At 36.1% G+C, this 25052-nt stretch overlaps 1 protein-coding gene across 2 annotated transcripts; it reads left to right on the top strand.

Moving 5' to 3' along the window:
* The first annotated feature begins 575 nt into the window (after positions 1 to 575).
* Positions 576 to 24393, top strand: slc6a2 (solute carrier family 6 member 2). 2 transcript variants are annotated; one of them, XM_028015854.1, is made up of 15 exons: positions 576 to 704; positions 1074 to 1532; positions 2800 to 2931; positions 4041 to 4275; positions 9395 to 9533; positions 10064 to 10198; positions 10345 to 10448; positions 12476 to 12600; positions 12696 to 12808; positions 14798 to 14926; positions 15799 to 15898; positions 16199 to 16299; positions 20638 to 20805; positions 21464 to 21535; positions 22606 to 24393. In XM_028015854.1, exons 2-15 carry the CDS (start codon positions 1235 to 1237, stop codon positions 22627 to 22629), a joined length of 1875 nt encoding a protein of 624 aa, XP_027871655.1. In that variant the 5' UTR covers positions 576 to 704; positions 1074 to 1234; the 3' UTR covers positions 22630 to 24393. The 2 variants fall into 2 exon arrangements, with proteins under 2 accessions (XP_027871655.1, XP_027871656.1); XM_028015855.1 differs by lacking the exon at positions 576 to 704 and adding an exon at positions 716 to 940.
* Positions 24394 to 25052: the final 659 nt, after the last annotated feature.

Raw genomic sequence — 25052 nt, 5'->3', positions numbered from 1 at the left:
TATAAAACAAGCACTGGAAAGCAAACAGGACATTCATTGACTTTAATGGGATGAACTGATCAACCATATCTAATAGAAATCATTGCCCCTGGCTAAAGCTGCTGTGGGATTAAATTACACGTGGGACACAAAGCTTTTACGGCTTCTTAGAAAACTGTAATTCAATATGTCTACAGAAGAGAAGAAACAGATAAGTCCAAATTAAAACATTAAAAAAGTTTTCTTGTATGTTAAATTCAAGCGCTTATTGGAACCGTAGGGTAAGGTGAAGTTATATTGCACAACAGAAATGTCAAAACTCTAAAATTACACATACACAGAAATACATTATCTTACACTTTTGCTCTAATGTAAAACTTCACAGTCTTTGAAGTTTTTATTCATATTTTTTTCGACTTGAAAACAAAGTAAAGTTAGTCTAAATGCTTCTTTTAAATCGCCAGGATCATGCGCAGTCATAAGCTGAAAGTTTATTACTAGGTGATCATGCAACACTAACATTCAACACAAGAAACGAAAATGTTCAATTATAAAATATCACGTGGAAGAGAGAGAGGAAACAGATTTCAAAGCTCGCATTTTTTTTTATCGTCTCAGCTTGAGAAGGCGAGTCTCAAAGTTCCTTCAGAATGGGCAGTCTTCCCTCAGACGCATCCGGAGCGCAGCAGCATCGGGTCATGGAGAGGTGTCCTTAGTTTTATCAAGTACGGGATAGCAGCTGAAGAGCTGTCTTTGCACTGCTTTAGTAACTTGACTCATATTATAATATCCTTCTATCTTGGACTTAATTTCGATGAGATATGTCTCAATCTTGCGTAATGTCCTCAGCACGTTTGGTGACGTACTGGAGTAGAATACCCTTGACACTTTGTATTGCTGAGAAATAGAGATAATAATTCATCTTAAAGCTGTACTTGTAGCAGAAGCACGTGGACATCAGGTCTGTCTGCTGTAGACATGGTTATGCCACTTATCCCCTGTTGAGGCTCTAAACCGTGATTTCCTAGATGCGTAACTTTACGCACGAATCCCTAACCTTTCCAAACTCTTTTCCCCTTTCTTCTTCTCTCTAGCCGATGAACACGGAGGTGTCACCTGGAGTTACGGTGGGGAACAGTCCCTTGTTACTGTTTTTGCCAAGCTCATCAACTCAGAAAGCCAGCTCTACCAGGACCCACAGGGAGCTGTGAGACCATCGCACCGGCGAGGGCTTCGTACATTCATCGCGGAGAAGATGAACATCCAGATCCTGCCAGAGCACAAACTGTCATCGGTCGCACCGCTGAAACAGTGCGATGTGGAGAAAAAAGAGGTAGAACTGATACTGGTCAAGGACCAGAATGGTGTCCAGTACACCAGCTCCTCCATTATTTCCACCCCTGGGAACCGCGTGGGTTTCCCCGGAGCGTCTCCTGAGGGCGACCGAGAAACTTGGGGCAAGAAAATAGACTTTCTCTTGTCCGTTATTGGCTTCGCTGTGGACTTGGCCAATGTTTGGAGATTTCCATACTTGTGCTACAAAAACGGAGGAGGTGAGTGAGCAATGTGTTTCGTCACTAATGTGCGTAAAATAGCACAAAAAAGCAACAGAAAGCAGTAAACTCTTAGTTTGCATATGAGAACATTGAAATAAGATTTATGCTAATGCTGCGAAAATATTATAGAGAAGATTTTTGTGTTCCTGTACTGATGTTGTCTGTTTTAATACACATATTATTATTATTATTATTATTATTATTATTATTATTATTATTATTATTATTTACAATATTTACAATTCCTGGATTCATTAGAAGGCTAAAACATGTTTGTGATTTTGATGTTCAAAGTGAATTATTTTGTTTCAATTCTAATTTTAGCCCTTTAATCTCCGATAATAGTCCCAGGAGTATAAACGGGGAGGCGGGTTTTTGCTTTCATGATCGAGGAAATGCCCCATTTTAAATTTCCTCATGAGCATAGTGAAGTGTATAATTTGACTCTGTCTGATAACAATTTTAAACAACTACCAAGATCATCAAGCAAAATGCCAGGTGTCCTGTTACAGGTTTTTGGACATGTATTATTATGATTTCTTTTTAGTTTATTTGGATGAATCTGAAATTATTCTGCAGACAGCAGTCAATTTATTTATTTATTTTTTATTTGCGCTTTGAAATGCCCCAATCAGTGATTTAAGGTCATCCTCTGATATTTGAACCTTTAATGTAAGTGGTGTTTGACCTCAGGACAACTGATTCAAAAACAATTGAATGCTGAATCTGCAGTGTGGTGAGAGGGAAAAGAATAAGTTTGTGTAGCTAAAAAAACAAAGGATTGCTTAAAATAGGGCTGCTTTTTTTAACCTTCCATGTCAATGACAACAGAGGGCTCACTGGAAGCTGTGCCCTGTCCTCTGTTTGTTTTTATATTCTATTCAAATGTAAAAATAAAATCAACATGTTCTTACTCTGCACCCTCAGTGGTCCAACCCCAGCACAGAACTGTCAATCAGACTGGCCTTTGGCGAATATTTATTCATTACTGGAGATAATGTGTCACCTGTGATGGACAGTGTCAAGAGCAATTCAATTATCAAAGCTTGTTTCCTACGTTGGAGTGGATGTGCCTCTGAAGCACAGCATGAAAATAGCTTTGATCCTTCCCACTATTTTTCTAAGAATGTCAAGCCCCTGGCCATCCTGTTTCCCTTCTTAATCCATCACACTGCCACTTGTCAACATTTTCTTATCACAAAAAGTCAAATTCAAAACGAAAATGAAGAAAAGCACTTCAATTTGATGATTTGTGTCTTTTCAGGTGCCTTTTTAATCCCATATACTCTTTTCCTGGTCATTGCTGGGATGCCACTGTTCTACATGGAACTTGCCTTGGGCCAATACAACAGGGAGGGAGCAGCTACAGTTTGGAAAATATGCCCAATATTTAAAGGTATTGTTGTTTAACATACACAGACTAATAGGACTCACATTCAGATACAAACACACACAACATATTGACTTCAGTCTCATTGTAACCTTTTAAACGTACAGATCAGCATGTTCTTTTCTTATCGGCCTCTCATGTGTCCTTGCCCTTTAATTTTATCATTTTGTTCTTCTCCTTTACCCCTCTCAAAGGTAGAAAAGAGTCCCTTGTAACTAAAACCTGTCACAGCAGGTCATTCATTTGCTCTCATTGTACTCGCAACATTCTGACTCCTTGCTACATTTTGTTTCACTGGAAATAGTCTTGCATACCAGCACTAGAATCACATATCACAGTGCTGATATGTGTCATAGACAATGACAATGACTCATATAGAAAATGAGTCATTGTCTATGAATTTTACTCAGACACATTAACTTTTCTATAAATTACATATGAAATCTAATTGAGCATTAACATTTTGGCACACTTTTGAGAAATTTACCTACAAAATAGATTTTCAAAAAGGAGATTTAATGCATTAAGAAGGAGATTTAAAAAGTAGATTTTCAGGCACTCTCAGATGAGTATGTTTTAAAATGGCACCAGTTGGTGTTTTTGTTGGCTTCAGCAAAAAAAGGTGGGAGGGTTTGTTATTTTCCTGAGCAGAATGAGCAGGTGAAGGGTTTATGAGGCTCCTCTGTTTCGTGTGAAGACATCACATTCCAGTGGAGATAGAATAACACACAACACGGGCTTCATGTTCTCCCTTAAAAGAGGTCAAAATGATGTACAATTACAATCAATGCATTGTAGATAGCACTAATTTAGGTTCTGAGTTTTCAATAGATAAGGGTGGTTTTACATCCACCTGCTGCTAAATCTCTAATTGATACTTCATGAAAATAAGGGCAGAAAAACACTTCAAATTTAAACCAGACAATAAATGATTGTCACAAAAGAATGTGTATGTTGAGAATAATTTGCATATGGACACAATAATCTGCAAAGGAAGTCTTTTAAATATCTGTACTTTCCACCTTATCTGTTAAACAATTATGCTTATGATTTGATTGGTGTAAATATGCAACATTATATGTTTCTTAATTTATAATTATTCTTGTTTCTGTCAGGTGTGGGCTACACCGTGATTGTCATAGCCTTGTATGTTGGTTTTTACTACAACGTCATCATTGCCTGGTCACTTTACTACCTGTTCTCCTCCATGACACGTGAGCTCCCATGGCTCAAATGTGGCAACGACTGGAACAGCGTAAACTGCACTGACCCTGACCACATCAATGGGTCTGTCCTTGGCAATGGTACCTATGCCAAGTACAAGAGCACCCCAGCAGCTGAGTACTACGAGTAAGTGAAATCTTTCCACTATAACTATATTATCACAAAATATAACTTATTGTGGAGCCCACATTTATTAGCATGCCTGGTCAAGATGTGTAAAGGAATCCTAATGTAATGTAATCTTTTATTGCAGCAACAGGAAGTCACACTGTACATGTTTTTAATAAGGGGAGTGAAGATCCTCCTTAATATTTTTGTAGTAATGGTTCATCCAGTGCCATCAGGATGAACTGGTGCTTACCTCCAGCAGTTACTGGGAATCACCCAGATGGGGCAAACAGCTCTGAACATACACACTCACACCTAAGGGCAATTTAAAGGGGTTAATTAAGCGAAGATGCATATTTTTAGATTGTAAGATAAAATCCACCCACAGTGATCCCAAGCATGTACAAGGATAAAAAATAAACTGGTTTTCTATCTTCAAGGCAACAGTGGTAATAACTACACCACCCTGTAAGCCCATACATAGATAAGTAACGTATCACAACCTGCTATGGAATATATTTTATTATCTGTGTCTGCATTATACCATCATCCAAAGCCATATAAAACAGCTCCTGTCAGTATGAAGTGGGCAACCGGTCAGTGCAATGTGAGTTTACAACCTAAAACTGTCTAGCTGTAAGTGTTTGCACTACAAAAAGTGTATACATAAAAAGTTCAAATGCTCTCTTTGAAGTGCTTGAAAAGAGTCCCATCTGTTTATACTTCAAAGACAGCCAGTTCTTCCTCAGCTTCTGTGAAGACGGTGTAGCCCAAAGGAAGTCTGTGAGATGACTTGGACTTGGACAATACAATGGACAAATGCAAGGTTTGAAGTGCAGAAAACATAGAACATGATGAGGGCCAATAAGTGACGGGTTAATAAAGACCTGATCCCATTCCGTTGAGCAACACGTCCCGGCATTCAGTGTTTGTTTAAACTGTATCCCTCGGTAATGTTCCATTTTCCACGAAACTCCAAACCTGCTATATTGGAGGTATGTAAACACTTTTATTAACCACGTGGATTCAGCGCTCGCATGGAAGGTACACTGTTGTAAATTACAAAAGACCTTCAAAAAAATGATGGGACTACAGACAGACACAAGACATGGTCCATTAAACCCAAACTGAAAATATATCTTTTTGTTTTGTTTTCACGCTTTATTTACATTAAAGGACAGGAACATGTGCAGACTGAAAACAATAAGGCACTTTGAGACAGATCTTCCATGGGGCTAGAGACTGTAGGGGATAATAAATCCTCCTTCTTACAGCTTTGAGAACAGGAGCAAAGCCAAAGCACAGCGTGAGGGAGGACAACTGAGTCAACAATTCAATTGCTTCACATCTCACACACCAACATTCATGAGCTTAGTTTGTAGGTTAGCCATCATTTGCAGCAAACCTGATTAGTAAAACAAACTTTCGAATGAAACATTCCTTCATACTGACGTCACACCTAATCTTACGCTTTTATTTTGAGGGGAGTTTAGGCTTTCCAGCTGGGTTGCTTAATACATATAAAACACACCTACAAATTTTATGGTTTATCTGACCCATTGCCTTAGTCAAAATGCACTACAGAAGGCTGTTAATGTGAAGAAAAAAAAATACTACTTGAAACCATGTTTGAAACTTGAAAGCGAAAAGGTTTTGAGTTTCAACCAATGCTCCTAAAAACTGCTGTAAACAGTAATGGAAAGGCATTATTGTGACAGTGTTGAAGGTGTTGGAAAGAGCAGGATCTTCTTAAAGAGACACAAACCAATTTCTAGGCATCAGATACCGCTGATATGCAAAGTCAAATGTCTCAAGTTATTTTTTAAATGCACACAATGCTTATAACTACAATTGCAGGGACTAACATTATAATGCAGTGTAAAGCTCCACAAAGCTCCAATTTTTCATAATATCCTTCACCCAAACATATGATTCTCTTGAAGTAATGCAATACAAACTAATTAATTTAAAGCATAGCCGTTCTCTTTAGATGTAGTCAGCAGCAGCCACATCTGGTTTAAGTTGTGGAAACAACACTCTATAAATCAATGTTATTGTAATTTTGAAAGTGTAATAGCAGAGATTCATCGGTTTTGAAAATCTGTTTTTTTAAACACCACGGACAAAATCTTTTATAATGAGTGAAATGTAGCTGATTGAAACAAGACCGCCCAGCTGCCTCATGATGTTTCGTTTTTGTTATTTAAGACCTGATAGCACGCAACTCAAATACACCAAGATCAACACATGGTAGCAGCGGGTGTTAGGATGGCAAGGCTACCAGCTTCCTGAGTGATGATAAGACTAAATATGTTTAGAGTAACAGGGCCAAAGGGAACTGTGCTGATGTTACAGTCTGCATTTACTAGGAGTACATTATCAATTCAATCAGGTGGGCGAGAGGCCTTTGGGGCATTGCAACACAACTCTAACATGAGGCCCTCAGATAAGAGCACAGTATACATTTTTTTAACACATCAACTGATATTTTCATGCTGCTTTGTGCCTTCCAGGACCACAAATCTTTAAATGTATCATTTCCCTTACAAAAAAAAAAAGCCTCTGAAGTTTTTCACAGATCTTTTCTTTCAGACTTAATATTTCTAGGTGGAATAAAAATTATAAGAATAACAGTAATGGATAACTTTGTATAGTAATGTAACACATTTGATTTTTGACATGTTTGAAAGATTCTCCCAAAATTTAAAAATTGTGTGGAAGTCCCCTATATTTATTAGTAATTAATTCCATTTCGGCCACAATTCAAGATATGATTATGTATTTCTTTATACCTTGATTTAATTTCATTATTCTTTTGTGTGTCCTTATCAGTTATTTCAAAGGCTCATCTCACTTGCCACAAGAACAATCATTCGATCAGACAATCAAGTTTATTAATATAACACATTTCAGCAACAAGGCCGTTCAAAGTGCTTTACATAATAGCACAAAAAGTGATAACAACATACAGTCACCAATTGAAAATACAGTAACAGGCATGACACTTTGTTAAGTGCCATCATCAAAATCAATACACATCAAATATGCTAGTCAATATTCTATTTAAGGAGGACCAGTGTTTACCACTCCACTATGCACAGTTAGAATTAAAGATTATTGTAGCAAAGGTTACATTTTTAAGTCTCCCAATCATCCATAATAACTATTGAACCAGGAGACTCAAATTCCAATCCTTAAAGGGCATTTGTCTTGAAACTTTTAGAACTTTTCCTGGTCCAACATGCCCAAATTAAATGCTCCTCCAATAGAGTCCTACTAAAGACCTAATTATTAACTTCAGGTGTGTTGAGATAGAAACATATCTAAAAGTTGCAGGAAAAAGTTCCTTTAGGAGTGGAGTTTGAGTCTTATTATTTGTGAGTGACTGAAGAAAAGCCTTCTCTGTTCTTTTCTCACAAATGTGTAACTTGAGAAACACCATTGGGACTTTTCCATGGGATTAACATTGAGTTCTTTGGCATCAAACTCTTCATCTGGGTATGGTGTAAAAGATTTGAACAAGTACTTCATGTGCCCTCTTTAATATGGTGGAAAATATTTGGTGCTGTGAGCCTGCTTCTCTTCCAAAGGGACAGTTGGAGTGCATGGTATCCTGGACTCTTTATTATAAGCTAATTTCATGTAAATCTCTGATCGAACCTTTTACTAAACTGAAGATTGGTGATATTTGGCTGTTTTGATTGGTATGTAGTGAGATTCCATATGACACCCAGAGTCTGTGTTCTAAACTGTTCTTCAAAATGTTCTCGTGAAATATATTCTCTAAATATAGTTACTATCAGCTGCAAGATTGTAGGACCTAAATGAAAAAGCTTGAATTAAAAAAGTGCAGCTGAAATTAAGGATCCCCTCTTTCTATAAAGCAAAAATCAACAGCAGTTTTATATTCACCTTATTAAAAACTATAAATGACATCCAAAAAAATGACAGCCTAAAACTAATGTATCTATAAACACTAATGTTTTTTCACCTGCCTGAAAAATTCTCAGCTGCATATCCACCCAATTTAGGCAACAGATAAACATAAGAAATGTTACATACCTGCTAGGTTGAGTAGTACTAGGTGTCAGGCAATTGGTGGAGCAAGAATATGTATGATGTAAAAACAAAGAAGTCTTGATAAGAAAGGATATATAAAGATTTTATCTTGTGGCATTCTTAAAAACTATAGAATAGCAGTTTATGAAGATAAGATTAGTGCTTATAATGCTTTCTGGAGTGTTCTTTGCTTATCTAAATTCATACAGTAACTAAATGTAAGATATCAGTAAATTTACTCTTTTTCCAGTGTAGTTACTTTGCAGCAAAGCTTGCAGAAGGAAACAATATTTGGGTAGGGGAAAAAAGAGCCATCATTTGTCTTTTGTGTCATGAAATTGTTGAGTGTTTGGAAGGCCATTTTGAGCCGACAGCTTGACAGCAGAAAATATTTAATTTTAGCAATTTAATCTTGACAGTTTTGATCTACTTGTGCGAATCTGCAAGGTGTTGAAACAAAAGTAGCTAATTTTCTGTGAAAATCAATGAACACATTTTTTTTTTTGCCTTTGTACACAGTGTCAACAAGCTTGATATAAATTTTATTTCAATACTGAATATCAATGAAGTGGAGTTATTAAAATGTATCTCATCCAGTATATTGTCCATGGTAAATTAAGACGAAGTGAAATCAACAGGTTGGATATGTTAGCTGAGGGTGGAGTGCTATCATCCCTGCTCTTTTCCTCCCATCCTAACCTCTGATAGCTATTTAAAACTTGTTTTAAAACTCCCTTGGCGGTCCAATAAACTTGGTGGTTCAGTTTAACAGTTAAGATACTTACCCTAATCTATATTAGCAAAAGTTAAGCTATCCCTGTAAGTAAGTTCCATTCCACGTCTATAGACCACTTAGATTCAGTATCTTGTTGTGAAAAAAACAGTTGCTTATTTCTTTTTCACGCTCAGAAAATATTTTTGCGGCAATAATCCATAAAAAAATTAAGTGTACCCTTTGAGTCATGTACAGATTACTGAATGAAAAACTAACGTCATCTATAAACAAGGGTATGTAAAAACTAACTATGGCTTCTGGGTATCATGACAGTGTATATTTGGATTTGTCTCTCCTATGCAGACGGGGTGTGTTGCATCTCCATGAAAGTAAAGGTATTCAGGACCTGGGCTTGCCTCGGTGGCAGTTAACGCTGTGCTTGGTTGTGGTTGTATTTATCCTCTACTTCAGCTTGTGGAAAGGTGTCAAGTCTTCAGGGAAGGTATGGGCAACCTGTACTTATTTTTTGACATATTATTCATAGGCTAATTGTTAACAGTTAGAAGGATCTGGTATGGTAGTGTCTAATACTTTCATTACTCCACTGAGTTATAAATCTGATATTCACAGCAGCATCAGAGGGTTTATGTCTTGCAGTAGACGCAGTGCTTGATCATCTGGACAAAAGCTGTCAGGTGCTGACCCACCGCTATCTCCAACTGGAGCTTTGCTAATAAAATTTACTCATGTCATATAAAGCTGAAAAAATTTGCTTTCTTTGAACAAGACAGTCCACTGTTAGTGTGGGTTAAACCAATATTTATTTTTTAACTAACATTAAATTTAAGAGTATAAAAGTGATATTACAATTATTTCTGTTGTGTTAAGGTTCTAACATACTTACAATTTTTTTGAATTTGAGAAAAAAGAAGAGTCTTTCTGTATTTATTTGAAAAAAACATTGGATTATTTTGGGGAGTGCAATGGTGAATTCGGTAACCTATGTGCTATTTGTTCTGTGCATATCTTCAGGTCGTGTACATCACAGCAACTATGCCGTATATCGTCCTGTTTGTGTTGCTCATCAGAGGTATAACTCTACCAGGGTCTATGGAGGGGATCAAAGCTTACCTCAACATTGATTTCAACCGACTAAACAACCTGGAGGTCAGAGAGAGTGGTTACAAACTTATGAGCCCTGCCACACTTGTAGAAAGTGGCACACAAAAAAGTTTCAAATCCAAGTTTCATTTTTGAGCAGACTTTTTTAATGTTAACTTTAACCTTTTTTGTCTGCCTTATTTAACCTATAGGTGTGGATCGATGCTGCTACACAAATATTCTACTCACTGGGAGCAGGCTTTGGTGTCCTCATTGCATTTTCCAGCTACAACAAGTTTAACAACAACTGCTACAGGTAAGGCGGCTCACAGTGAATTGCTGATAATCCCAAACAAGCCCACAGCAACATCTTGCTGTTTCTAAGCAGCCTTCCTTTCCATATTGCAGCTAGACAACAAGACATATGTGATGCTAATCTGTCCAGCTTGCTTCAGTGTCCTAGTGTTTGAGGACAGATAAAGTACAGACCAGAAAGGGTTGCCAGATAATAGCCAGAGGCTGCATGTTTAGTTGTTTTTTTCTCAGAGAGCTGCTGTTCTTCAGATCACAGCAGACAAAAGGTTTTGAGCTTATCTTTTCCTACATTAGCAGCCATAAGTGAACAGCAGTTCAGGAGAGATACTGTTGTCCAAGTAAGTCTTGCTAGAGGTTTTCTAGCAAGTAAGTCTTGCTAGAAAACAAATGAACAAGACTGAACTAGTTAAAAAGAAAAAGACTGGAATAATAATAAAAAGCAAATACAGAAAACAAGTTAACTACTAGTAAACTACTGTACATAAATTGTTTCTGACTACTACTACAACTATTACAATTTATAACAGTATTTTTTTTGTATTGCTTTGTGTTAATTTCTGTTTATACATTTGGCAAACCCTTACATTCAAATCAACTTGTAAATGAGGATATAGCAATGCAGTCAACATCAAAGCTAACATTAAACTCCTTAGGAGGGAGACCACTTGTCAGATTCTGTTAAGGGTGACAGGGTAGAAACAAAGTGCAGGCGCAGACAGAAGTGTGGAAAAAACGCTTTGCTAGACGGAGAATATCCAAATGTGTATATCTGTATTATCTGTATTACATTGTATCGGTCTCTCCAAACAAAACTGAAACGGTCTTGTTTTTGTGAGCTGAGACAATACTAAGATTTGCACTGTTTGAAGTTTAGAAGGTGGCATAAGGCTGCAAGGCTTGAAGGAAGCTGTTTCAATTAATCTACTGTATTGACACTGTAGATGTTTGTTGAAATGCCTTATTATTTGGTTGTCCAGCTGAGTATAAACAAGCTTTGACTTCAAATCAGGTAGTTCAAGACATCTGAGAAATTGGTACTGAGTGAGACAGACAAATCAGACCCTTGAAGAGAGAGCATACATCAGGCTAAAAATTAAGGGACTACTCTTCTCTTTTTTTTCTTTTATCCATTAAACAAATTTTTAGCAAATCCTTGCTTTAATACCTAGGATGTCAAAAACTTGTCTACAATTTCAATTTGGTGGTTAAAATACTTTTTCTATTCGCAGAGTAACAAATATAATATTTTCATTTCAAAATGACAAAAGCCTGTGTAAAAACATAGGACTGCTTCGGTTCATCAATGTCATAATGAAATTCCTCACATTCTAATATTTTTATGTTGTTAACCTCAATGGTAAATCTTTTTTAAACATGTTTTTAAATGTAGTTTTTTATGTATTTACCCCATTTTTCTCAAATAAAGTAAAACCTTAAGCTGACATATTTTGAAGGCCAGTGTCATGTGCCTTTTTTTTTCTTATCTACTAAAGATTTGCCTGATTCTTTTCATGTACTTGTCTAATGACCTGAATAAGCAGACAGGACAGCGGTGTTCAGTGAAAACATCTTTAAATTGTTCACAGCCCATAAAAATAGGAACAAAAGGAAAGTGAAAGGGAAGTCAAATGGAAGGAAATTGCTCATTCAGAGGCTTCGGCTCCTTAATCCCAGGAGGTGGCTAAGGTCACTGCGACCTTATTCATTCTGTCAGTGGTCACAGAACCGCTCTCTAATTATCCATTAATTAAATCTCTTGAAATTTCCCATTAATCTTCAGTATTTGCCAGAAGATAAAACCATGAAAATTAAAGTAAATTTACTTAATTTAAAAACTGTATTGTATTTAAATTCAACTCCATAATTATACTCAAAATTAGTTTAAGTACACATATAAGTTAACATACACAAAGGTCTCCTAATGATCCCTTTACCAGACTGTAGAACTTCAGATATGTGAAAAGTTTTAACTATTTATGTTGAGAAAATATATTTCTAACTTCTCATCGTTGCGTGTTTTTAACCTAGGGATGCTCTCTTGACCAGCACAGTGAATTGCGTCACTAGTTTCTTCTCAGGGTTTGCAATATTCTCTGTTCTTGGATATATGGCCCAAAAGCATAATGTGAGAGTGCAAGATGTAGCAACAGAAGGTAAGTAAAACACATGCAATACACATCATTTACATTACGTCCACATAACAATTTGAATGTAAATAAAAGTGTTTCATATTATTGGTTGCTTACAGGGGCAGGTTTGGTGTTTATCATCTATCCAGAGGCAATTGCAACACTACCTGGCTCAACATTTTGGGCTATTGTGTTTTTCATCATGTTGCTGACTTTGGGCATTGATAGCTCGGTAAGTAGCCTTAACCACTGTATGCTGGAGGCTAAAACTGTCAAAAAGATGCAGGATGTGAATTATACAGTGACTATTGGAGGGGTTCAGAACTTTAATCCACAGTGTCAAGGCAGATCTATATAAGCTGCTGTGTGCTTCATTAAACTGAATGTTTATTTCCAATAATTTTACATATTTTGCTGTAAAGTTTGCCATTCACCAAGCAGGCAAAGAGGCATAAACTGTCCAATAATCGTTGTAGTCGGAGATCACCTACAAACTGCTATACATAAATAAAGGCTGTCAACATGGAAAAAAAAAAGAGGTCAAACCTTTCACCACATTCAAGTAAAATGCTGCCTCATAAACAATAGAGAGAGGAGATTTCTGTAATGCTTTTGTAATGTTTTTACTAACTGCAACTTCACAGCACAAGACGACGTTCAGTTTGAAGATAAATACTGTAGAGTTTAATCTCACCAGATCGTATGCTACTTGTCCGTCCAGCTTTATGTTTTCTTTTAGAGGGGAAATCTAAGATTTTATTACAACAATAACTTAAGTCATCCTCCATTTCTTTGCTATGCTGTAAAACACACTATAGGTCCCTAGAAAAATACCTCTTTATGGGAAAACGCAAGCCTCAGATATTTATTCTAAGACACTATTTCAGAGAAATATGGTAATGACAGATTTCCTGAGGTAAGCCTTATGGGGGGGGCAGATTTTTAGCTTTCAGTATGGTAATGGCTGAACCTTTGCAGCAAAGCAGCTTTGTATGAGAAATGGAGAAAAATTCCATTGGCTACATGAGCTAAAACTACAAAGACGTGTCAAATGAGACTTGCAGCTGTAATTGCCAAAAATATTGATTTTAAGGGTGAATAGAATTAAGTTGTCTCTTTTCTTTTCTTCTTGTTTAACATCTGCAAAAACATTTCATTCGTGCTATTTGTTGAAGGAATTTATCCCAGCGCTGTTTTAGTTCCAGGCCAATAGTCAAGAAAAACCAATGGTATTTTATGTTTTCCTAAGACTTTGGATTTCATCTATTCAACTCAACATGGTGAAATCATTGCATATTTAGATTCCGACACTTTCAGAATTTTATATTATGACAGTGGCCATTGGGGGGTTTTCAGTTTTTACATGTACACTATAGCAACAATCAAAACCAAAATCAAACAATCAGCTATGAAGAAATATTATCCAAATAGTAAAATAAGAATTGTTATTACTATTCTGTATTAATGCAAATAATATCAATACACTTAAATAAAGTCATAAAAACCACAGATCCTGCATATAGAAGATTAAAACTGAAAATAATTACAGCAGACTCTTTATCACAGATAGAGTTTACTTGTACACAATTAACATTATACATATTAAATGAACACAGATGTTCATCTAATATGAATTTTTTCTCAAGGAACAATTAAACTTTGGATGATTATCAAAATAAATTACATCAACAAAACCTTGAATGTATTTATTTGTTTTTATCGTGTATTAGGAAAGATTTTGATTTGAAAAAACAACAACATTCTAATCTGTTACAGCTCAGATTAAAATAATATTGAATCTGCCAAAGCTAATCTAATTTGCAACAGCAACAAACTTTATAGTAATTAGAGTCCTAGGTCAAATAAACATAATATTTTAGGAGAAGCACAAACACCTCTGTAAAATTATTTTCACTGTTTTATTCACACAATCAAATCACAAGTTTAATCCTAAGACATCTTAATAGATATTAATGTACCAGCACTTATTTACTTACTATAATCAGTTCACTCAAGTGTCAGTAACTGATGCCAAACTGTATCTTTGCACACATAAGAGTTTAGAGATATCTGTCGGATGGATAGAAACTTGTTTCATTAAAGTGATAATATAATAATGTTTGCGCTTACAAACCAAATAAAAACTGAACATTGCAATGTATTTAAGAGCTCTGTTGGCTTGGAGACATTTCTGGTTTTCATGTCTGTCTGTTTCCTTCAGATGGGCGGCATGGAGGCGGTCATTACGGGCCTGACAGACGACTTCAAGATTCTTAAAAGAAACAGAAAGCTCTTTACATTTGCCACAGCTTTTGGAACCTTCCTCGTTGCCCTGTTGTGCATTACTAATGTCAGTATCAACATTTATGATGCTTCTTAAAGTTAATTTATAAACTCCTCAAAAATGTTGCAAAAATGTTATAAAAATTCTTTATAACATCTGGTATTTGTGTTAACTTCTGTTTATACATTTGGTATAAACATGTATATGTTTATACATTTGGTATACCTTCCTCTGGTATGCCAGTCAAGCTTTGCTGACTCATTATGAGAGAGTGTTTCTGAACTGCACTCAACTCAATTCTCATGATTTAGCATCTTCATAAGAAAGCAGTCAGTTTTCGTGAACTATTGCATCACAATCTGATGACATTGGATTCAATTAAACTGCGTCCAGGAAGTCAACAATTAAATTTCCCTTGCATTCCAATTCATTCATTAGCAGCCAGAGAAATAGTACAGTTTTGTGGCATGTGAAACTCAAATACAGAAAGATTTGGAAAAGACTTTATAAAGGATTTATGCGGTTTGTTTATTATATCAATTTAAATGTTAGTAAAAGGAAAAACTTTTTTGCTTTCTTTGTTAAAAGATTATAGGGTTGAGATGATATGAATAAAACATGAAAAAGCTTGACTTTTAGAATATGTCCACATGCTTATTTTCTGACATTGACTAAAATGTACTCCCAGGTTTTTAGAGGATTTATGTAAAATTATAATTTTCAAAGACACTGCAAACAATTGATGCAGACCATTAAACATCATAATTAATAGAAAGAAACTGCTTGAAATATATTACCCTGTGTGCAATGAATCTATATATGAGTTTCACTTTTTATGTTGAACAGAAGAAATAAATTAAGTGTGATGATAATCTAACTTATTAAGATGCACTTTGACACTGAGACTCACAAATTTTCTTTTGTATCTATCTCTGCAGGGTGGGATCTATGTTCTGACATTGTTAGATAAGTATGCAGCAGGGACTGCCATACTTTTTGGTGTGCTGATTGAGGCCATTGGAGTGTCATGGTTTTATGGTAAGTTAGAGTTCAGTATAACAGAAAGTCTTAAATTAACTTTCTATCTCTTAAGGCCTTGTAAGCTTAAGAGATAGAAATAAAAACAACGTTGTAGGAATCAGCCTGAGAAACATATGGGCAATATTATTGTGCTCTTGAAGACATAATTGAGTAAACAATTTAGATGTTCGTGAATTTCTGTTTCCAGTTAGAAAATAAATGGATTCACTTGGAACAAAAACACACGTTGAATCTTTATTGTGACAACCTATTGCTTCACCTCTGCTGAAACCACTTAACCTTTCACGCTCTGTGCAGGTGTGGACCGCTTTAGTGAAGATATTGAGCGAATGATGGGCTTCAAGCCAGGGCTTTACTGGAGGCTGTGCTGGAAATTTGTCAGCCCAGCTTTTCTTCTGGTAAGAAAAATGCAGAAAGATTCAATCTTTTTCCACCAGATTATAATCAACTACATAACTCACTCTGAGAAAATGCAACCTACATCGATGGCGTTTACTGCCTCATTTCCAGCATTTATAGGATAATTTGACTTATATATGCATCAGAGTCACCATCTAAAGTAGATTTAAATAATGTAGTAAGATTGAGACACAAGTCAAAAGCTCTCACTTAGAATCAAATACCATATTCCTTTATTTATTTAATCAGGTAAACCCCGTTGAGATCTAGATCTCATTTTCAAGAGGGACCTGAGCAAAAAATTTGCAATACATAGCAACCTGGTTACAAGATAAAAACAATTAATACATATGCACAAGTATACCAACAGATATGTTGGAAAAAGGGGGATGTGGTTTGAGCCTTAGCTTACAGTCAGTTTTAGCTTTTTGTTATCTGCATGAGCTGTCGAGAAAGCACATTTCTCTGTCTGCAACAATTCAGCTACAGGCGTAGACAGCCATGGGCTTCCTTTAATACAACTGATTTCCACACCCGCCGCTGAGTATGTCAACACAAAAACTTTTTGGTAAAGAAAAAATATAAAAATAATGTGCTGACAAATACACCACATATCGGAATTAATAGGTGTTGTCATTTTGTACTCTTATATTGTGAGAAAAAGGACAAACTCATCATTTCTCAAAAAACTTATTTATACCATTTAGTATGTGGCCTATGGTAAATGGGCAGAAAACATTTATATTTAGCACTTTTCTATTCACACCAACCACTGAGTGCTTTTGCACAAAATGTCTCATTTACCAATAGCCCATTATACAGAAAAGTACGTTAACTTGTGACTGACTTGACTTGCAAAGTGTGAAGTGGCAGCAGGGGAAAAAAAAGCTTTTTGACTTTACTTTTTCCATTTTTCCTACAGAGCCACAGCTGCTCACACATGACATATGTGTATATACAGAGTGAAAAACACATCAAGAGCATGTTTGCAATTTTTTAGTCAGGATGTCTTACTCGGCCCTATAACTTTCTCCAGACTCAGAATGTGACTATAAAGTCCTAGACAGCTGCTTTGCGTGAATTTGTGAGACCCCAAAACCCATAAACCCAGAAACATTTGGCAACATCTATTCTGCTTTCCAGAGTTTTATGTATTTGTCAGTAGGGGGTTGAAGCACAAAACCCCCACCCCAAATGGTAGGTTGGGGGTTTGTGGCAATAACATCAAATTCACTTCATGCTCCTTTTCATTGTGACGAATAATTAATTTGGTTTGCAATGACATTTTGTGAAACGGAAACAAAATCTGGACTTTGCTGCTGCTTTTACCGCAGATAATTAACACCATGCACTCCTGCTCTTACACTGTACATACACTTACACTGCTCATATGAAGCCTTGAACAATAGAACAGCATGCCTTGTTCAAGCGTTTGTGTCCAAACACCAAGTTATACATGTAAAATATGTTGAGAAAACAGTTTAAGCTTTATAAAACGTTTTAAAATGTAAAAAAACATCACTCACATGAAAGAAAACATCACTCACATGAACATCACGTAAAAAGTATTTACAGTGAACAATAGAGATATGCTTCCTAATTACATCCAGTGGTCAGAAAAAAAGGGAATCTGTCACACTGTTGTACATCATACTTTTATTTCAATAACTTTTAAAGAAACAATGCCATAGCGAAATAAGTCTCTCATACCACCATTCAGCCACACCAGTAGCTCATATACATCATGTATACTTCACATTTGCAATAATGCTACAGAATCTACATTGGTGTGATTAATATATCACAGCAGTGACCCAATATTAATGTTTCATAACTTATGAAGATGGTGTTTTGACTTCAGGATGTGGGATGTTTGAAATTGAACTCCTTGCCATCACTTACTGTATGATTAATTAAACTCTTGATTGCCTGACCACTTGAGGGCACTTGTAGAGCACCAAGGTTTTATTTCCAGATCTTCACTTGATCTTAATAATAAATAAATAAAATGAGATAATGTCACAGAAAAGTAATATACCCAATGTTGATGAAGCAGAACGCTGTAAATATAAAATTGGAGTGCATCAAAACTGTCACACATACTTCGAAGACATGAAAGGACTTGATGACCCATAAAGTCTTCCATATTTCCTTAAACTCAGATCCATCCATCCATCCATCCATTGTCTGCTCACCCTTGTCCCTAATGGGGTCGGGAGGGTTGCTGGTGCCCATCTCCAGCTACGTTCCAGGCGGGAGGCGGGGTACGCCCTGGACAGGTCGCCAGTCTGTCGCAGGGCTAAACTCAGATCCATGTAGCATAATTTTTTTCTGTCAAAATGCCAGCAAACATAGCAAGACAGGAAATAGTTTCATTGCAGCCTTAGCTTGAATTACAGATAAAAAAAGAAACATGTCACAACACTTCAAAAAAGTTAAAGCAAACACTATCCAGGAATTTAAACAAGAAAGCCACACCAGGCATCATGGTTAAATTGATATTATGCAGATATTGCATTGGCACAATTACAATCCCTGAAGCCGGGTCTTTTGTTATTGCTCATTCAACTACAGTAAACAACAATAACAAAAAAATAAAATAAACACTTTTCTAGAGTAACTATTTGCTGTTTTTTTTTTTTGTCAAAGCACCGGCTTAAGTTGTGGCATGTAAATAAGAACCAATGTTATAAAAACGACTTTAGCGTTCCACTAGTATGCAACTAATGTTCCCTATTTCTTTCAGATTTTTATGCCTAATGTTTGCAGAATGTAAAAAGTATATAATGTTGATCAAATATCTCACCTATTTTTAGGAAGTAATGGATTAAAATGCCAATTGAATTTACACAACGCTTGTACATAAGCTGCTTATGTAAAGGTAAAAGGTAAAGGTAATTTTCTTTATATAGCACATTTTCAGCAACAAAGCAATACAAAGTGCTTTACAGGATTTTAAAGGAAATACATACAAAATAACAAACCAAAGGAAAGAGCAAAAGAAGAAAAATAATCTAATGTTGATCTAAAGTAAATAAGCTAGATACTATTATTCTGGGTTGGTAGATAAGTAAGTATCCTCTGGTCTAATTCCTTTTCTGAGTTGCAATAATAGGCGTCTCTCTGCATCTAAATAGTGATTACTCTACAGTTTCTACAATATAAGCTAAAGAGTGACTAATAAGCTAGAGTCTCTGGATTCCAAGTTTGTTCTAATTCATTTTCTGGGTTAAAAGTGAGTACTCCACAGTCAGTTTCTAACAAAATAAAATAAAAAAGAGGAAAAGACACATTAGGGCAAATGGCAATATTCAGACAAAACACAGGATAAAACAAAGACATGAGTGAAGGCGGTGACATCACAGGGCCATGAAACCACATTGCTCAGCCTCCCGGCAGACGTCCGACAAGATGTTGCTATCAAGGAATGTCCTTGGGAGTGCTCAGCTCCACAGCTGCCTGGATAAAGGGAGAGCGTAAGGTGGGAAGGAGCGTTATGTTTACATATCTTCAAGTAGATTGAAAACATGCAGCCCTTCCAAGGCAACCCAGGAAAAGCCAATTCAGATACAGAATGTCTTAGGTCAGGTAGATTATAAATTTCAATCTTCCCGAAGTCTCTCCGATACATCTCAATTCCCAATAATCCAAATTAGTTTGGTCGTTCCACTGAGCCGAAACTAACAACTTCTCCAAGCTCGATTCCAATACCTTAGTGAGTTTTTGAGTCTTCAGCTGGGCTCCGAGTCTCTGCAAGACTCACATCCAACTTGTGTCTCTGTCCACACTAACAGTCTGAGTGTTCACTAGTTCGGCCAAGTCTGTCACAAATATGTCGATAAGCCAGGTATCCGCAAGCTCCAAACAGCAGAAATCCTGTTATCATGAATAAATCCAGGGTGAATCCCACCAGGTGTGTCCCCGCAGGACAAGAGGGCTCTCCTGTGCCCAGTCTTCTTGTTGAGAAAATTTGATCAATTGCATTGAGAGACCAGTTGACCAGATCCATAATTTGTAGATTTGGAGGATGTGCAAAGAAAGGCAACAAAAATATAGGAAAAGACTGGACAAAAACAGATCAAGCAGGGCAGGGAGGGAGCGGAGGAAAAAAAGCATTCGCTTTCACCGAGAGCAAGAGAGGAAAAGCATGTATTAAAGAAATTGTGCAGAAGAAGGATGACAACATGCATTAAAAAGTGCTAAGATTTTTTTTAGGTTTTGGATAATTAGAAAGGTCATACTTTCAATATGAGCAGCCAAGTTCACAAGAATAATTCTTAGAGGCTTTGTAATACACAATACATTTTTTAAAAACCTTTTTACATTTACTTTTACAGTTTGTTGTTATAGCCAGTACGTTGACGTCAGGAGGCCTGAAATATGATGACTACACCTTCCCTTATTGGGCCAACATTTTGGGCTGGGGAGTAGCCATGTCATCCATGCTGTTTGTTCCCTTTTACGCTATCTACAAATTCTTCAGTGTACCTGGAACTTTGAAAGAGGTATGTATGTAAACATATTTATGTAGTGATGAGTGAGAATTTACACTAACTGAAGATATTGAGAAAACATATGTAGCTGAATACTCAAAACTTAACTATGTCTATTGATATATGATCAGGAAAAGAACCTGGCTTAATCACATGGAAATAGCTTGTGGAAATATATAGTGTGTATCCTCAAAGCGCTGAGAGTTTGTGGTCACAATCATCCAGCCAGAGAAGAGCTATTTTTAATCTGTGGCAATCTACCAGTATCATCCTCAATCTGTTGATGCAGTTACCAAATCCCATTGGTATTTCCAGTTGAGTTTTGGATTGGACTTTCTCATGTTTTCAGACATGTGTGTTTCAGACGTGTGTGTGTGTTTTTACTTTTAGAGTATTATTTTGAATATTTTTTCGAAATTTGTCTCATAAAGTTGTATTCCCTCTTGGTGCTTTGTCATCCAAACATTTTATTTATTTCTCAAATTCACTATATATATATATATATACGTAAATACAGTATATATATATATACGTAAATACAGTATATATATATATATATATATATATATATATATATATATAGGTCCAGTATATTTCAATTATTTTTTTTGTCTTTTAGAGACCATGCTTTAGGATTCCATATGATGTTTTCTTATCACCTGTTTTGCAGAAAATAGCCTACTGTATCACTCCAGAACATGAACATCACCTGGTGGCCAGTGGAAATGTGCGGCAATTCAGAGTAAGGGCAACTTCCTTAACTTTCTCCATTATTTTTAGATGTAAAGTAGTTGAAAGGAGCCCTGGAGAGGCCTCCTGTGCTGCATTAAGAGACCGTTGGAGCAACTATTAGATGTGTAGTGAAGTTACTGTTTTGAGGTTGCACAAAATGTCCTTTGTGGGAACATAGTTGTTAATCATAATTTTGACAGCATATCCAGGCCCTGGGTGCAATTTGAAGGAAATGAATAGGATCAGTGTTGCCTCACTATGAAGGGTGACAAACACCCGCTTATGTGGTTTGGTCATCAGAAAATTTGAGGTGGGACTGGCCACCTTTAAAGCAAAATCAGAAAACTCGTCACACCCATACTTGACTGGCATTCCCCAAATTAGCCCAGTTTATTGAGCTATGGGGCCCTGCATCAACACGTGTCAACGAAAAATCAACCACTTCCAAGAAATTTTTAAAACCAAAAAATCATTCTATACTCAGACTCCTTGTAAATTAATTTCAGCAAGGATTGCATTACTGGTTCATTGGGGCCCCAGCAGGGAAGAAGTGCACACCCCTCAGAATTATGTGTAGATTTCTTGTTGGGACACGCAAGAGAAGCAAGTTCTCAATGCTGCAATTCAAATCCAAAATATATTCAGAAATAAAGCTGCAAAATTTAAAGGGAAATGTATCATATGTAGTAACATATGTGATATCACTGTGCTTAGATCCATAAGAAATCACCAAAAAGAAAAATACATGGGCAGAGTACAAAGAACACTACTGTCATGTTTTCCTTCTTTCTAAAATTACAAATTGGAGGTGACCTAGTTATGTTCGAACTGTTTTAGAAATCACAGAGATCATAGAGGAGTCTTAATCTAGTGTGGATGGGTCTTAGGATTCTTATAATATATTTTGGCAGGAGTCCTTTCAAGAGCAACTCTCAACAACACAGAAACAGACAGGGTTACATTCAGACTTACAAATGACTTTTTACCCACAGGTTGCATGTAAACAAGAAAAAAAGAGAAAACATAAAACAGTATGACGTTATGTCATAAATTCAATAAAATCTTTGTTCTGTTTTCTAGCTCAGACACTGGCTGGCCATTTGATCACAAATACCCAGAACTCCATCATCTATCATTTGGATTTCCTGTGTGCCACCAGTGGTTGGACTAAAACGGGGAGCAGTCGGCTCCAGTATCTATCAGCAGCTTCTTTCTTCTCCCCATGCATTTGCCACACAATGCCTTCAAGGGTTTCAAGCACTTTGATTTCAGGGTTAAGCCTGTTAGCATTCTGAAAGATCTCTACCACTACAGTTTTTGAAGTAGGGGTAGCCACTGGGATAATTAACCGTTATCAATGTTAATTAATCATAGCTTTCTCTGCCGTTATGCACAGACTTAAATCTAGCTATTACTTTTTGGAAAGGGCACAAATGACAGTTTGTCATCAAACAATCTAATCATCCCTTTGTATAACTACAAAGGGAACCATAATTTTCTGTTTGATGTGTCTGGTTACTTACTACTAATTCACTATAGTAAGAAACAGTTTCTTCTTTCCATTCTTTTAGAACAGAGGCTGACCTCTGTCAGTGCCTTATTAAGCGAGACACTCCATGTATTCTACAGTCTGTCCACAAACAAAAAGAGTCAACTGTGTTAACTCAGGAACACACAGAAATCATAACAGTTTGTTAATAGTAACTTCTTGGTTTTGACTTAGCTGTTTGACATTGACATCAAGGAGCTGCATCAAGTTTAACCTAATTAGGAAAGGAAACAAAAACAGGACAGAAAAAAAAATTATGCGTTAGAGTGAAAAAGGGAATAATAGATGCACCAGACCAAAGACTGTGTGGAACCATTGCAGGCTTTAGGGATTATTGGGAACTGAAAACAATCTTAGTACCAAGTCTTTGTTTCGAAGATTAAGCTGGGACTTTGTCAGTGCCTAGCTAATAACTTGGGGTGCAGGAGGAAAATTCACCAAAACAAATGGAATTCCTTTTACTGATAGTTTTGTATTATGAAACTTGGGCTTTTTATTATTCTTTGTCTTTTATGTGCAAATGTAAGGACAATGTGTGACTTATTCTCCAATTGAACAATGAGAGAAAGTAGAAATACAGAGTGTTGAAAAGAAAATACAGAGAGTGCATGTGTATTATGACTGTTGATATTTTTTACTCTTTAATGGTTTGTTTTGGTGAAACGTACATAAAACAGAGGACTGAAAACTTAAAAATGCCTCTCTCTACTATGTATTAGATTTTATGACATTTGCGTAGCAGCAACTTTCATGTTTTTATTTGAAACACATATAAACTTTTGTATTTTTCATCACTATTAAAGTGCCAACAACTTATTTTTGAAGTCATATTCTTGTATTGATTTGATTCTTCTGCTTCTTTTATAACTATGGGAATGATGTTAAATTTTACGTTGATGGGAAAATATTATAACTGAAAAGGAATTAAGCCACACAAAAAAGCAAATATATGTGGAGTATGTGGGAATACATAGATAAATAAATATATTCTTTTGTTATATCTAATCTTGTATTTATCAACTTGTTTATAGCAAATTGTGAAAGTAAAGTATTTTAAATGTAACTGTCTATAGTCCTAACATGTTGTTTGATGTATAACTGAGAGGAACTATTTAGAAAAAAAGAAAGATATTCTTCAATGTACACTGGGCTACTTTGTCTAATGAATGTGATCAAATACACCCTGGATCTCCTGGACCATGTTTACAGAACTGTTGTGTACAATACCTATGTCCGGTTGAACGTGAGTGACAACTGTCTATGAAGAAGTCTAAAGTATTCACAATATAAAAATAAAAAAATTATTCTACACACTTGAATATTGGGCTTTGTGTTTTTATTTAACATTCTGAGAAAAACTTGAGCAGCATTTAGAAGTATCTATCTACCTCTCGACAGACAGTGGTTACCACCGATTCTGGCCTGACCCTAACACTGAATATGCTTTAATCTGAACCAGATAACTTTTGCTATCCCAATGTAACAAGTTAATTATTCCATGAAACGAAGAAAAGTAATAAAAAAGCAACTACTGATCTTGGCTTCTGCAGCAGGAAATTGATTTTTCTCACTGGATTTAAGCAGTGAAAAGACACTGCTAAATGGTTGTAGCTAGAAATTGTCTTTTTTTAACACATAAGTCCAGAAAAGCAAGTTACAAAATATACAAATAAAAATAGAATTGCTGGAAGCTATTAATCATAGTAACACTCAGTTTTCCACAAACAATCTGTAAAACAGCTCTCTCAGCTATCACTTATCTTCTTTATCACAGAATTTCCTAGATGAAATGAAGCTACCCAACTCCCTGCTCACAGATATTTGTGAGCAGGGAGTTGGCCGGGAGTTGCTCACAAATATGCAACTGTGATGCAACCTTGATGTTTAGGTTGCATCAAGTGCAACCTAAACACTTGATGCAAAAACAATTTGAGTAAAACAAGTGTTCCACTTCACAGCAAACCTCCTCCTTTTTTCT

The sequence above is a fragment of the Xiphophorus couchianus genome, chromosome 4 (assembly GCF_001444195.1).
Source record: "Xiphophorus couchianus chromosome 4, X_couchianus-1.0, whole genome shotgun sequence".
Classification (NCBI taxonomy): Eukaryota; Metazoa; Chordata; class Actinopteri; order Cyprinodontiformes; family Poeciliidae; genus Xiphophorus; species Xiphophorus couchianus.
The sequence above is the reverse complement of the archived record's forward strand: the minus strand, read 5'-3'. Positions and strand labels throughout refer to the sequence as shown.

What these genes read in the sequence shown, in the direction of transcription:
- slc6a2 (XM_028015854.1), top strand. Translation starts at nt 1,235, where the DNA reads ATGAACATCCAGATCCTGCCAGAGCACAAACTGTCATCGGTCGCACCG. An exon ending in GTGCTACAAAAACGGAGGAG is followed by an intron (nt 1,533 to 2,799) that starts GTGAGTGAGCAA and finishes GTGTCTTTTCAG; the next exon opens with GTGCCTTTTTAATCCCATAT. An exon ending in TTTAACAACAACTGCTACAG is followed by an intron (nt 10,449 to 12,475) that starts GTAAGGCGGCTC and finishes TTTTTAACCTAG; the next exon opens with GGATGCTCTCTTGACCAGCA.